The sequence below is a fragment of the Stomoxys calcitrans genome, chromosome 2 (genome assembly GCF_963082655.1).
Source record: "Stomoxys calcitrans chromosome 2, idStoCalc2.1, whole genome shotgun sequence".
Classification (NCBI taxonomy): domain Eukaryota; kingdom Metazoa; phylum Arthropoda; class Insecta; order Diptera; family Muscidae; genus Stomoxys; species Stomoxys calcitrans.
The window spans coordinates 20,026,411-20,040,677 of NC_081553.1; the positions used below are offsets into that span (position 1 = coordinate 20,026,411).

Consider the following 14,267-nt stretch of genomic DNA (forward strand, 5'->3'; position numbering starts at 1 on the left):
CGATGGAATGATCAAGTTGTGGGAGACACGTCGAAACTTGGTATCAGAGATTTTAGAATGAGCGCAGAAGATCGAGGCGCTTGGAACGCTATTCTACGTTCGGCTAGTGGAAGAAATATTCTGTCATAGCCAATTAAAGTAAAGTAAAAAAAAAGTGACTCATCCTAGCTTTAGTTCAATCCGTAAAGGAGATTGCAAATGGTACCAATTGTCGTACTAAACGTACGGTTTTTTCTCGTTTCGAGAAATATTTTTCATCTGTGTTCCTTTTGGTCACTTTACCTCGCAATAGTTGTCACCAATCCTTATCACCCTAGTGATGCCATCCATAGGGCCACGCCAGCATTTCATTGTGATTTAGCAGTTTTCGGACTATATAATTACAAAGGTTTGAAATTATGGAGAAAATACTTGATTTAGGTACCATATAAACCGATCTCGCGATTTGATTTTTCAACCCCTGAAAGCCGCAATTATAATACAATTTGACTAAAATTTTGCTGGTGGTGTTTTTCCTGATTTCCAAAATCTGTGGGATGTATGGTCCAATTTATTTGGCTGAAATTATATGAGGACCTCTAACATATATGCAAGTGTGGCCCAAGTCGGTCCATATCCTAAAATAGCTTTCATAACAAAAAGTCGTCGAAAGAACTTAACAATGGTGGAGGTTATGTGGTGGATGATATATGGTGGAGGTGGGCTTATCGCGCTCTTAATTATATTTGTTAAAATTAAATTTGAAATAAACATTTTTTGTATATCCCCACCTTGTTTTAATCATCTCTTACCCAAATTTTGCCATTAAGTGCAATAATTTCTTTAATTTAAAGTATTTATCTCATAATTAATGCCCTTCTTAATATCTTCTCTTTCAGATATATGCCCAAGATGCCACATCGCCCACAGAGTTTGCACCCCGCGTCTCAGCCACTTGCAAAGCGGGCACAATGAATATAAAAGTGAAGCTGGATGGTCCATATGGAGGTGCAGTGCATGCGCGAGATTTTCGAACACCAGCCTGCATGTCAATGGGCGATGGCTCTGATACGGTGGCCTTCAGTCTCAACCTATTGGCCAAACAGGGAGCGCCCGATTATTGTGGGGTGCTGGTGAGCAACGTGAGTGGACAAAATGTAAGCTAATCCCAATCTAATACCAAATACTAAACATTAAATAACTTAAAAAAAGAAAAAATATATTTCTATTTTGTAATGGGTTAAAAGGTGAGAAAACATCAAAAGAGTTTGCTCAGAAAGGCTTAAATGATGTCGAAAATAAAATTAAAAAAAAAGGGCCAATTGTAATCTTTTAAAGGAATGGAGAAAAAAACAAGTTTTGAGTTTTTTAAGTGTTACAAAATGTAAAATTTTGTTGAATGTAAGTAAGCAGCGTGTGGGTGTTTGCCAGAACCACTTCACACTCATAACAAAAGACTTAAGCAACAAACTTGAAAGCAGTTTAATTATTGCCAGACTTCAAATACCAAAACGAATTCGTTGTAATCTCACTCACCAGACAAAGTAGATGAGGCATAAAAACTTGTCATTTAAAGGCAGACATCCATGGATAATCTAAAAAGATATTCTCAAGAGGCCAGTCTAAAATACAAAAGACTTAAGACACAAACTTGAAATCCATTTAATTTTCCTTCTGCCAACATTTTTGCTTGTGGTGATTTTTTCTTTTCTTTTTTTTGATTTTTCATTTCTTCCTTTCCTTTATAATGTGAAAGTTGCCCTTAGTGGTTTCACTGCTAAGCTAAGAAAGCAAAAACAGCAAAAAACTCGTCCTAATTTATATTAAAATCACAGTCACGGATATAACAACAAAATATTCAAATACATAAATATTTAGGAGAATAGGGCATATCTAACTGCAAGACATTTTGCATTTGGAACACTAGTCTCAAAAAGACAAAAAAACAAAAAGATTAAAGCAAATGTGGCCACTAGCGGCAACATAGAGACTGGACTACAGAAAACTGGCAAAACGGCAATGTGCGTCATCCGTTTATACTTTCAGACACAAATCAAAGTATTTAGGTGTTGCTGGCTAGTTGATAAACCGGGAGCTGGCGCAACAACCACATTTTATGCGCCAAAACCATAAGGCAACAACAAGTAAAGAGAGGGGTTCATTGAAATTTTGCAAAAAGGCTGGCAGTGCAGCCACCTCTTTGGCTATGGTTAAGACGCAAAATGGTCAATTCGTCTGGTATAGTTTTGATTATCTGCCTATGTATGTGTGTGTGTGCAGTATAGCATGTATGTGCTGCATGTTTGTTGCACCCAGAAATGCAACAGTTTTTTTTTTTTTTTTTGATTGCCTTGCAGACTTGAAAGGTAGGACAAAAAAACCAAAACTTAGGGAAAAACGCTTTTGAACCCACAAATTGTTTTCATATCACTGTATGGCATGGTCTTGTGTCTCGATGGCTGGCTTGCTGACTGCCTGGCTACAACGAAGCTAAGGGAGTGTCATTTTAAAGGCAATGTAACCAAGAGTTCTGTTATACAGCACTAGCAACAACTACAGCTCTCATGTTTATGTTGTGGATCAACAACGTTTTTTATTTTCTGTTTTATATTCAGGTCGATTTGGCGAATTGTCTTCGATCACTTTGCGACTGCAGTCATAAAGTGGTGAATGTGTTCCAGTTGCACTCTGGGGCAACAACATGCCAGACCAGACAGAGACCCCTACAAACACACATAGAGTTTAAAGTAAGACGACGACGTTTAAACAGATACCAGTTGCAGGCATCACCAGTGAATTTGTTCTATTTGTGACCGACCATTGGTCTTTGCTAGCGTTAAGAGCCTGCATGTGGAATGCAAATTTGTACAATTGTTTGCAGTACATTCAACAGCAGCAGCAATTGTTTCAAATACAACAGCACAGTGGATAGGATTTTATAAACTAAATTTCTCATGAAAAAATGCCGCATAGCGACACCTCTTGGTAGAGAACTTTTATTATGGCAGGATATCTCACAAATGTAGCCAGCATTAGTAAGGGGATAATAACCGGTGACAATTTTTCTGATTTTCACAGGATTTGAACTCAGGCTTTCGGCGTCTAAGGCGGACATAGGTGGATTTTATAAACAAGCAACAAAATAGTTTTGGCAAAAAAAATAATTGGGTTCGTGAGTTCGATTCCCACCTTGATCAAGCTCTACTGTAGTATCCATATATACGACTGTAATTTCAAATTTGAATACCCTCCACCATAGGAAGGAGGAATACTGGCATCGAAATTCCATTTGTAACTCATCGAAATAATGATCTGAGATGCAACAAGTTATAGTCCGATTCGTACCATAAGTGAATTGAATGTTAAAGATCATGGTAGAAGTCATTGGGTTATATTTTAGTCCATTCGGTTAAGAATTGCGCCTTGTAGGGGCTCAAGAAGCATTATCGTGAGATCGGTTTATGTGGGAGCTGAATTGGGCTATAGAACAATTAAGACCAAATTGAACACGTATGTTGAAGGTCATGGGAGAAGCCGTTGTACAGAATTTCAGTAAAATCGAGTAAGAATTGCTCCCTTTAGAGGCTTATAAAGTCAAGATCCCAGATCGGTAATATGGAAGTTATATCAGGTTATAAACCGATTTTAACCATACTTAGCACAGTTATTGGAAGTGATACCAAGACACAAGTGCAAAATTTCAGTCAAATCGGATAAGAATAGCGCCCTCTATTGGCTCAAGAAGTCAAGATCCGAGATTGGTATGTATGGCAGCTATATCTGGTAATGCACCGATCTTAACCAAAACAAAACACTTCATGCTAAATTGCAGCTTAATCCGATGAGAATTGCGCCCTCTATTGGCTCAAGAAGTCAAGATCCAAGATCGGTATATGTGGCAACCAACCATACCTAGCACAGTTGTTTGAAGTCACAACAAAACACTTCATGCTATATTTCAGCCAAATCGGATAAGAATTGCGACCACTAGAGGTCGGTTTATATAGCAGCTATATCAGGTTATGAACCGATTTGCGCCATACATAGCACAGTTGTTGAAAGAGATACAAAAACACTTCGTGCAAAATTTCAGCCAAATCGGATAAGAATTTCGCCCTCTAGATGCTCAAGAAGTCAAGATCCCAGATCGGTTTATACGGCAGCTATATCAAAACATGGACCGAGTTGGCCCATTTACAATCCCAACTGACCTACACTAATAAGATATATTTCTGCAAAATTTCAAGCGACTAGCTTTACTCCTTCGAAAGTTAGCGTGCTTCGACAGACGGAGCCTGTAGGAAATCCAGGCTCAGAAAGAGGTGTTCACCCACTATCCTGTGTCTTCTCCTCGCAATTGCGGGGCAGTAATACAAAAGGTGCTCCATCGTTTCCAAATCTTCCTCCTCATCGCACATCCTGTAGAATTCTGCCCTTCCCTAAGTCCAGCGTGACGTCAAAGACCTGACCGTGCAATGACCAATCAGGGCGCCTATCAGCAATCTGAAGGCATGCTTCCTCAGCCCCAAGATAAGCGACGTTACTTAGGCCATAGGGTCTTTGTCAGCCCGCAACCTACAGCACTAGCCCACTCCTCAATCGCGCTGTCATCGTAGGAGGTGTCCACCCTAACAAGAAGCTCGTACAGTGGAGGTCTCATTGATTCCATAACAAAATCTATCACGATCAGCGATCCATTCCTGGTTAGCTCATCTGCCGCTTCGTTCCCCGCCACACCTTGATGGCCTGGGATCCAGCAGAACCTGACAGCCGTTCGCATGGTTCGAAAAAGCTCTTTGCATTTTCTAATTTCTAATTTTTCCTGTTTTGAGCCCACGCGGCCAAGGCCTTCAGCGCAACCTGACTGTCCACGCATATCGTGAAATTCTGATCGGGTCGCCTCTCATGCATCGACATCGTCTTCAGAGCCTTCAAGATAACGAAGAACTCCGCCTGTAAGAAGCTGCACTCGTCAAAAAATCCATAGGATTCCCTGATTCCAAGGAACCAAAGGACTCCCCTGGTTTATAATCAGTCGCGCTGCATATAGCGAGGAGCCACGCGGCAATACACATCCCCCAGCAGTACAGAAGAATGACCCAAAGAAGAGGAGCACCATCTTCCTGACTACTTCAGTCTCGTGGCGATCTTTGTTGCCACACACCCAACATATAGGTGCATAGGCATAAGATCGAGTATAGCCTCTCTCGGGGCACTTCTCCTTCCCCTAAAGATTAGCAGTGCCCCGGTACCCTGTACCTTCTCAATCTTGTTGCTAAGGTCACATCTGTCTAGAGCTTTTTGCCACACCAAACAACCATAGATGAGAATTGGCCGTACACGAAAGCCGTACACATTCAGTAAAGCTTCCCCTCAGCCTGAGCCCTTAACTCTTCCCTATCGAGTTGCGACAGAAGTAGAGCTCACTTAGTCCCTTTTTGATCATTTCGTTGGCGTTTCTTCTCCAACAAAGTTTCTCTTCTTGCCTTCTTGCAAAACTTCAGCCAAATCGGATAGGAATTGCGCCCTCTGGAGGCGCAAGAAGTGTAATCGAGTGATCCGTTAATATGGCAGCTATATCAAGTTATGAACCGATTTAGACCAAACTTGGTACAGTTGTTGGAAGTTAAAATGAAGCAATTCATGCAAAATTTCAGCCAAATCGGATAATAATTACGCCCTCTAGCGGCTGAAGAAGTCAAGATCCGAGATCGGTTTATATAGGTACTATATCAAGTGATGAACCGATTTGGACCTTAATTGACACAGTTGTTGGAAGTTAAAACAGCCAAAACGGATTTTAATTGCTCCCCCTAGCGGCTCAAGAAGTCAAGATACGAGATCTTTTTATGTGGTAACTATATACAAACTTGAACCGATACTGCCTTTTTACAATCCCAATTAACCTTCACTAATAGGAAGTATTCATGCAAATTTGCAACCGCCTAAATTTATTGCTTCCAAATTTAGCATCCCTTTGACAGACGGACGAACTGACTGATCAAGAATATTTGTACTTTGTTGGCTTGCACATAAATATTTCGATGTGTTACAAACAGAATGGCGAAATTAGTATGTCTCCCATCCAACAGATTCGCTGCCAATTCAAACTCCTTTCTTTCAGTAAGCCAGGTGCTTATGGTCCGAAGCTTTGTTTCAAAGATCTGCGCATAGCGTCTATCGTCTATCACCTCTGACCTATTATGTATCTGCAAAGTAAACTATGGTTGCCCAAAAAGTAATAGCGGATTTTTCATATAGTCGGCGTTGACAAATTTTTTCACAGCTTTTGACTCTGTAATTGCATTCTTTCTTCTGTCAGTTATCAGCTGTTACTTCTAGCTTGCTTTAGAAAAAAAGTGAAAAAAAAGTATATTTGATTTAAGTTCATTCTAAGTATTATTAAAAATGCATTTACTTTCTTTTAAAAAATCCGCAATTACTTTTTTAAACCTGGCAAACTATCGATATTCGCAACATTCGATATTCTCGATTTTTTTCAAAAACATATCGATAACTATCGATACTATCACTAATTTCAGTAACTTTACAGTAAAAAAAGTCCCAAGTTTTTGCAAAATAAAACAAAAAAAAAAAAGGAGTTCGAAGGAATATATACAAGTTGACAGACGAACCGCCAAGCAAGCGTAAGTTACGAGTGGGCCGTCTGCCTGAAGGAACTGATAAGCAAATCTGACTTTACCAGACTCAAGTTCATACTTACTGCTGGGACGTCGTGATTTCTGCGGCAACTGCTGTCACCAGGAAGTTAACATAAAGACCACATTATATCGGCCCAAAAGACGATCAATGAGTTTGCTTGCAAACAGTGTCCAAAACCTTTGCCCTTAAGGAAAGACTCCGAATCGGACCATATTTGGATATAGCTGCTATATAAACCGATCTGCCGATAAAGGGGCTAATGTCCATAAATGCTTTTTTTACCGAATTCGCTGAAATTTGAAACAGTGAGTAGTTTCAGGCTTCCCGATATCTGACCCAAATATGGTTCAGATCGGACTATATTTATTTATAGCTGCCATATAGACCGATCCGCCCATAATGGGTCTGAAGCCCATAAAAGCTTTTTTAATTCTCCGATTTCGCTGACATTTGAAACAGTGGGCTATTTTAAGCCCACACCTAAATATCTGACCTAAATATGTTTCAAATCGGAATATATTTAGATATAGCTGCCATATAGACCGATCTGCAGATAAAGATTTATTTTTTAACAGATTTCGCTTAAATTTGAAACAGTGGGTGGTTTTATGCCTTCCAATATAGGACCCAAATATGGTTCAGTTCGGACTATATTTAGATACAGCTGCCATATAGACCGATCTGCCGATAAAGCGTCTGAATGAGAAAAGTCATTGTACAAAATTTTAGACCAATCGGATGAAAATTGCGGATCGCTTATATTTGTTTTAATTTTGCAAAAATTAAACTATGTCGATAGTATCGATAGAAAAAATATCAAATGATCTTCAGACAAAAAATAAAATATTGATAGTATTGGTAGTGCCATCGATACTTTGCTAGCTCTAATGGGGAGGGTATATAAGATTCGGCCCGGCCAAACTTAGAACGCTTTTGCTTCTGTTTTGGTTTTATTTAACGTTATAACGTTGACCGAGGTTAAGAGCGCACTATTAGCACATTATTGGCTTAGATGTATACCCATAATGGCATGGGATGGACTAATATCCGCATCCTCTTTTAAACCTAACCGAGGTCAGAGTGACCTTGCTTGAATGTAAAGAAGTGGAGATTCTTTCATTTGACTTCATCTTTCTGTTGAAAATTTGATTTAAATTTTAGAAATATGGTTAATGTCCTTTACCACTTCCTAATCCAAAAACGCTAAGTAAATGCTCTTTCACTGTGCACCAAAGCTCTAGTGAGTTTGTTGCTTAAGTCTTTTGTTTTAAAACTGGTGAACATTAAACTAACATGGTTGGCATATACCATCAAACAAACAGCGCACACCTATAGAGGTGATTGTTTTCTTAAATCAACACACACACACACACATATATAATTACATAACTGAATAGTGAAGTGGATATTAAGGAAAATATTTCAGTGTAAATAAATTGGTGCAATGTCTTGGGTTTGCATATGCCACCTGGGGTGTAAAAAAAGATAACGCCACCACCAAAAGGCATGCACGATATAAGCAAGCATAAGGCGAGTATGTATGAAAGAAAAGTGAATATGATTAACTTTATTGCCATTAATGTAGGCATAATAATTTTTCAATTAATTTAGCCAACACTGGCTGTGAAACACCAAACATTATTAATCAACTACTTAATCGCTCACTACTCACATTTAACTGGAACACCACCAAGTTACAAATGCCACATAATGTGCTTATTTCTAATGCCCCTTGAGAGTAGTTGTTACCACTGACAAATGAAGAAATTTAACAATTTTTCTTAATCAACTCCAAGTGCAATTTTAACATTTTAAATAAATTATCTTTTAAATTTTCAAGGCAAATAATCCTCCTCTTTTTTGTTTCGTTTTTTTTTTTTTCTTCATTGTTTGTTTTTATGCAACAGCGCACCGAGGAACGGTCCATTCAACTGGCCGTACGTGTCCATAAGACTCTGGAATTGGCTGATGATAAATTTTATGTGATAACCTGCGGCAAAGCTGGTTTCGGAAGGTAAGTTCATTGTACAGAAATTTCACTTGCTCTTCACTGTTGTGCTGCGATGTGGACAGTGCCACACCATGTCATCGAGAAATGACATGCCCAAGGTTCAGAGTTGGAGACAAAAAGGTCATTAAAGTTAAAGGGTTGGCAAAGCCGTTTCGCTGGGAATTGTTGCCCAAAAGAGGTTAATGATTTTAAGATCATACCCATGAGCAGTTGATGAGCTGGCGAAGACAAAAATAAACGAAAGTGGAAAAAGTTTTGTTTTTAAACTACTATCACAGGTGGATCAGTTTATCGATGCCCCTAAGGCAAAAACATCAATTGTAGAAGTTTAAGAAACACATTTGGTAGAATAGCATATGGAAAATATGGTGTATCGAATATAAGAATATTCCATTACATTTCATGAAGGACGCTATTGAAACCATTTTCAGCGCTCTCGCCTTTTTAATTGGCTATGACAGAACATTTGTCCTATTAGACGAACTTAGAATACCGTTAGAAGCGCCTCGATCTTCTGCACTCCTTCTAATCTCAATGGCACCAAGTTTTGAGATGTCTTTAACCACTTGATCTCTCCATCGGACTCTTGGTCCTCCCGGTTTGTGTGTTTGCCTTCAAAAGATTTCTACGCTGGAGCCTCTTCATTCATTCTTCCAACATGACCTAGCCAACGCAACCGTTGTATTTACCTCAAACTATGCTAAAGTGGTCATACAGTTCACAGATATTCTCCATTAATGCACACTTGTCCATAAATTCTACGAAGAATTTTTCTCTCAAACACTCCAAGCATTGTCTCGTCTGCTTTCACAAGCACCTATGCCTCGGAAACATGTAACAACACGGGTAGTATCAGTGTCTTGACCTTTTCCAGGATTAGGTGCAGGTAAATATCTGGACATTGATGGATTTACCGGGTCTAAAGCTGCACTGATAGGGCCCAATTATCTCATTGACTTTAGGTTTTAATCTTTCATACAGGACGCTCGAGAGTAACTTATGTGCGATTGCGGGGAGACTTATTCTCTGTAGTTGCCACATTCTGTCTTGTGTATGGGACTTATTAAGCTTAGGATGTCGGGCCTCATTCTGACTAGGCGGTAAAAATTCTATACCGTCTTCAGAGATTGTCCGACCCTAGCAGCTGTAAAAAATGTTCTTCCCAAACACACTACCTTTATCAGTTACCATATTTCCTTCTTTGTCTCTGTACCTGCACCAAAGCTATCGGTTTGATGTTTGATTCTTTGGTAAAATTTCCGGACTTCATTCTGACTCCTGAATATCTCAATTCTTTCACATCCCCATCTTTCCTTTTTCTTTCTGAGGAGAAGACGTTTCTCCACTTTCCTTTCTTCCGATACCTCTGATTACAGGGTTTCTCTGTATGCCGCATTTCGAGCATTTCGACACTTTTGGTCGCACCATAGGATTTCGAAGGCCAGGGTAGCGCAGAGGTTGGCATGTCCGCCTGTGACGCAGAACGCCTAAGTTCGAATCCTAGCAAAAAAATTTCATCGGTGGTTATCCCCTCCTAACGCTGGCGATATTTGTGAGGTACTTTGAGATGTTAAAACTTTTGCCAAAAGAGTGTCTCTTCGTTCGGACTCGTCTATAAAAGGAAGGCCATTATCATTGAGCTTGAACTTGAATCGGACAGCACACATTGATATATGAAAAGTTTGCCACTGTTCTTTAATGGAATGTTCATGGCAAATTTCCAAAATGTACAGTCTGCATGGGTACGTATTTCCCGACATTTTCCATGGAGTAGGAAATGGTTTGCCATTGCACTGTTGTATCATCGGAACAAGCAATGGTAGACTAACCCATAGTCCACTCGGCTAACCCAACTGGGTTATCGTGCATAATATTTTAAAGATCGGACTAAAACTGTGGCTTCTACAGCCATAAAAGTCTATGTCGGATGAAAGATATATATGGGAGCTATATCTACATCTGAACCGATTTTTATGAAATTTTGCACACATATGTAGACCTCAAATAAAATACCCAATGCCAAATATTGTGAAGATCGGACGAAAATTGTGGCTTCTACAGCCTTAAAAATCCATATCGGATGAAAGATATATATGGGACCTATATCTAAATCTGATCCGATTTTTTTCGAAATCAATAGCGTTTGTCCTTGGGCCCAAAAAGTGACATGTGCAAAATTTCGCGACAATCGGACAACAAATACAACCTGCACTTTGACTACAAAACTGACGGACTGACGGACAGACGGACATGGCTAAATCGAATCAAAAAGTGATTCTGAGTCGATCGGTATACTTATCAATGGGTTTAGCTTTTAACCTTCTTAGCGTTGCAAACAAATGCACAAATATATAATACCCTGTACCACAGTAAAAAAATGTGACCTTTTAGGCGGATAGTGGCTCACCTCCCATCCATCGGAGTAAATCTGAAGACAATGTGTTTTTGTCTCCGACTAACAACAAATGTACAGATAAATTCATTCTTCGTGTCGTGTAGGATAATACGCCACCCTTTGGTGTTGTGGTGACGCCTTTCCCGATACATGGCACTTCCTATAAGGAAGTCCGATCTGGCCTCCCTATTAGGTCTTATATGCTAGAGACAGATGGGTCACAGCAGAAGTCAGCGTGCAAAATTTCTCCCAAATCGAATAAGAATTGCGCCATCTAGAGGTTAAATAAATAAAATTGGGAGACTGGCTTCCGTGTAAGCTTCCATTTATGAATATGGGCAAACTTCCTACATTTCAATGAGTGCTGTCCGATTCAAATTTAAGCTCAATGATAGGGACCTACTTTTTTAGACGAGTGTTAATGACGTGCCGCAGAGCGACCCTCTTTGGTGAGAAGTTTTTTACATGGCAAAGTACCTCACAAATGTTGCCAGCATTATGAGGGGATAACTAGCGCAGAAAAATTCGTTGATGTTCCTGCCAGGATTTGGACCCAGGCGTTCATCGTCATAGGCAGACATTCTAACCTCTAGGCTACTATGGTATCCGTGACCGAAATTTGTATAGATGTCGAATTCATAGCAGAAGTCCTCGTGGAAAATTTCAGCCAAATCGTGTAAGAATTGCGCCCTCTAGAGGCCAAAAAGGTAAAGTCGAGAAACCACTTTATACGGAAACTATATCAAGTTATGAACCAACTCAAACTTGACTTGGTATAGAAGTCGTAAGTCTTATCCGAATTGCTAGTACAAAATTTCAGCCAAATCGTATAAGAATTGCGCCCTCTAATGGCCAATGAAATAAAATCGAGAGACAATTTTTTATGAGAGCAATATATCAGGTTATGGACCATACTTGACGTAGCTATTGCAGGTCATTGGAGAATTTATCATAAGTTCATACTAGCACATACTATTGCACAATATTGTGTACATGCACAAACCATACAAACATTTTTCATAATTTTGGAAGAACGTTCGTCCCCTCATTGAATTAAATAATCTTCTGGAAGATTTATACGCAATTTCTCTTCCGTATGAGTTTTCAAAACACTCCATTTCATTTCAAGGAAAATCCATTTCGTGTGCGGAAGTTTTAGCTTCCTGACGATTCTCTCTCAACTCACTGCGTAAAAATCGTATGTATGAGCGGTCCACAGCGATTTTTTTATAACTCGAGTTAACTTTTCCCGATTGTTTTTATGTTTATGCCTGATGCGTTTAAGACTTGTATTTCGAAGACTCTTGTGACTTACACGTTAGCAACTCATATGGAAGACTCGCGGAACGCTCTTTCAGAAAATTCATCTTGAGGACACAACTCCTCCGACGCACAGTGGGAGTAAATAGAAAAAAAAAATAGTAAAAAATATGTCGTGTGAGAAATTTCGAATGGTGTTTGCACTATCCAACAAAAAAAGCATTTTGAAAATCGGATCACAAATGAAGATTTAGCAGGCCGAACAATTTTTCGAAATTCTGAGGTGACTAACTTTAGGGCCTGCCAAAAGCCGCCTGCACAACCTATGGCTTGATTTCAACAATCTATTGAAATCACGCTACCGTCTTAAAAATTGAGATATTTAGCTGAAACTTTACACAGTTTTTTTTATCCATAGGCAAGTTAAAATCGATAATGGCCTATATCAGACTATATCTTGATATAGCCCCCATATAGACCGATCCGCCGAATTAAGATCTTAGGCACATATAGCTACATTTATTATCCGATTTTGTTCAAATTTGGGACAATGAGTTGTGTTAGGCCACTCGATATCCTTTGTGAATTTGGCCACGATCGGTTCTGATTTGGATATAACTGCCATATAGACCGATCTCTCGATTAAATGTCACGGGTACATAAAAGACGCATTTATTGTCCGATTTCGCGGAAATTTGGGACACTGAGAAGTTAAGCCACTCGCCATACTTCTGCAATTTGGCCCTGATCGGTCCAGATTTGGATATAACTGTGATATAGACCGATCTATCGATTTAAGAGTTTGGGCCCATAAAAGGCGCATTTATTGTCCGATATCGCCGAAATTCGGTACAGTGAGTTGTAGAGGGCCTTCGACATCCTTCTTTATTTTTTCCCAGATCGGCCCAGATTTGGATATAGCTGCCATATAGACCGATCTCTCGATTTAAGGTCCTGGGCCCATAAAAGGCGCATTTATTGTCCGATTTTTCTGAAATTTGGAACAGTGTGTTGTGTCAGGCCTTTCTACATCTTTCTTCAAATTGGCTCAGACCGATCCAGATTTGAATATAGCTGCCATATAGACCGATCTCTCGATTTTAGGTTTTGGGCCCATAAAAGGCGCATTTATTGTTCGATGTCGCCGAAATTCGGGACAGTAAGTTGCGTTAGGGCCTTCGACATCCTTCTTCATTTTGGCCCAAATCGGTTCAGATGCGGATATTGCTGCTATATAGACCGATCTCCCGATTTAAAGTTTTGGCCCCATAAAAGGCGCATTTATAATCCGATTTCGCCTATTAGGTTAGGCCTATATTTGAATAAAGCTACCAAAAAGACCAATATGTTGTTCTACAAAATTGAACAATGACTTGTATTTATTAGACCACTCAATGTCAGAATTTGGTCCAAATCGGTATATAATCGATATAACTGCTATGGGGGCAGAAACTATGCATTTTTCATCGGATTACGACGAAGGGAGGTATACATGTATACCCGAGGTGGGGGGTATTCAAAGTTCGGTCCATCATTTTTACTTGTTTCTTCTGAGTGCATTCATCTCCCAATCGCATGGATCAAAGTCGAAAACCAACAAAACTTAAACTTGAAAAATGAAGTGGAATTGCAAAATATTAATTTATCAATTTATTTACTGAAGTATTTCTCGTTTTTCTGGACATACATAAGTAATTTTTAAATAGTTTCATTTAATTTGTCAAAACTGTTTTTTGTTATAAAAAAAAATGAAGACAAAGAGTTTTTTGTTCCAAAACAAAAAAAAAAAAACATTTCTTTTGAATACTTCAAAAAGTTCATTGACAACCCCACACACCACAGACAATTAAAACAAAGTAAGCAAACCAAGTGACTTCATAACAATATGGTGAAGTGAGCTGGGCAAATCTTAGAAGTCGTGGGTTTTACTCTTGGAGCTGTTGCCTGAAGCCGGCTGGC

At 39.3% G+C, this 14,267-nt stretch overlaps 1 protein-coding gene across 6 annotated transcripts in view; it reads left to right on the forward strand.

The window, feature by feature from the left end:
• Positions 1-14,267, forward strand: part of LOC106080376 (uncharacterized) — a 91,483-nt gene that overhangs the window by 53,531 nt on the left and 23,685 nt on the right. For 4 of the 6 annotated variants that reach the window (XR_009397099.1, XM_013241740.2, XM_013241742.2 and 1 more), the window contains exons 3-4: positions 879-1,136; positions 8,550-8,656. Coding sequence is in view for 4 of the 6 variants with exons in the window: in XM_013241740.2 (XP_013097194.2) it covers positions 879-1,136; positions 8,550-8,656 (365 nt within the window). In the remaining 2 variants the exon portion in view is untranslated. The remainder of the gene's footprint in view (positions 1-878; positions 1,137-8,549; positions 8,657-14,267) is intronic. The other 2 variants (XR_009397100.1, XM_059362692.1) reach the window with 1 other exon arrangement.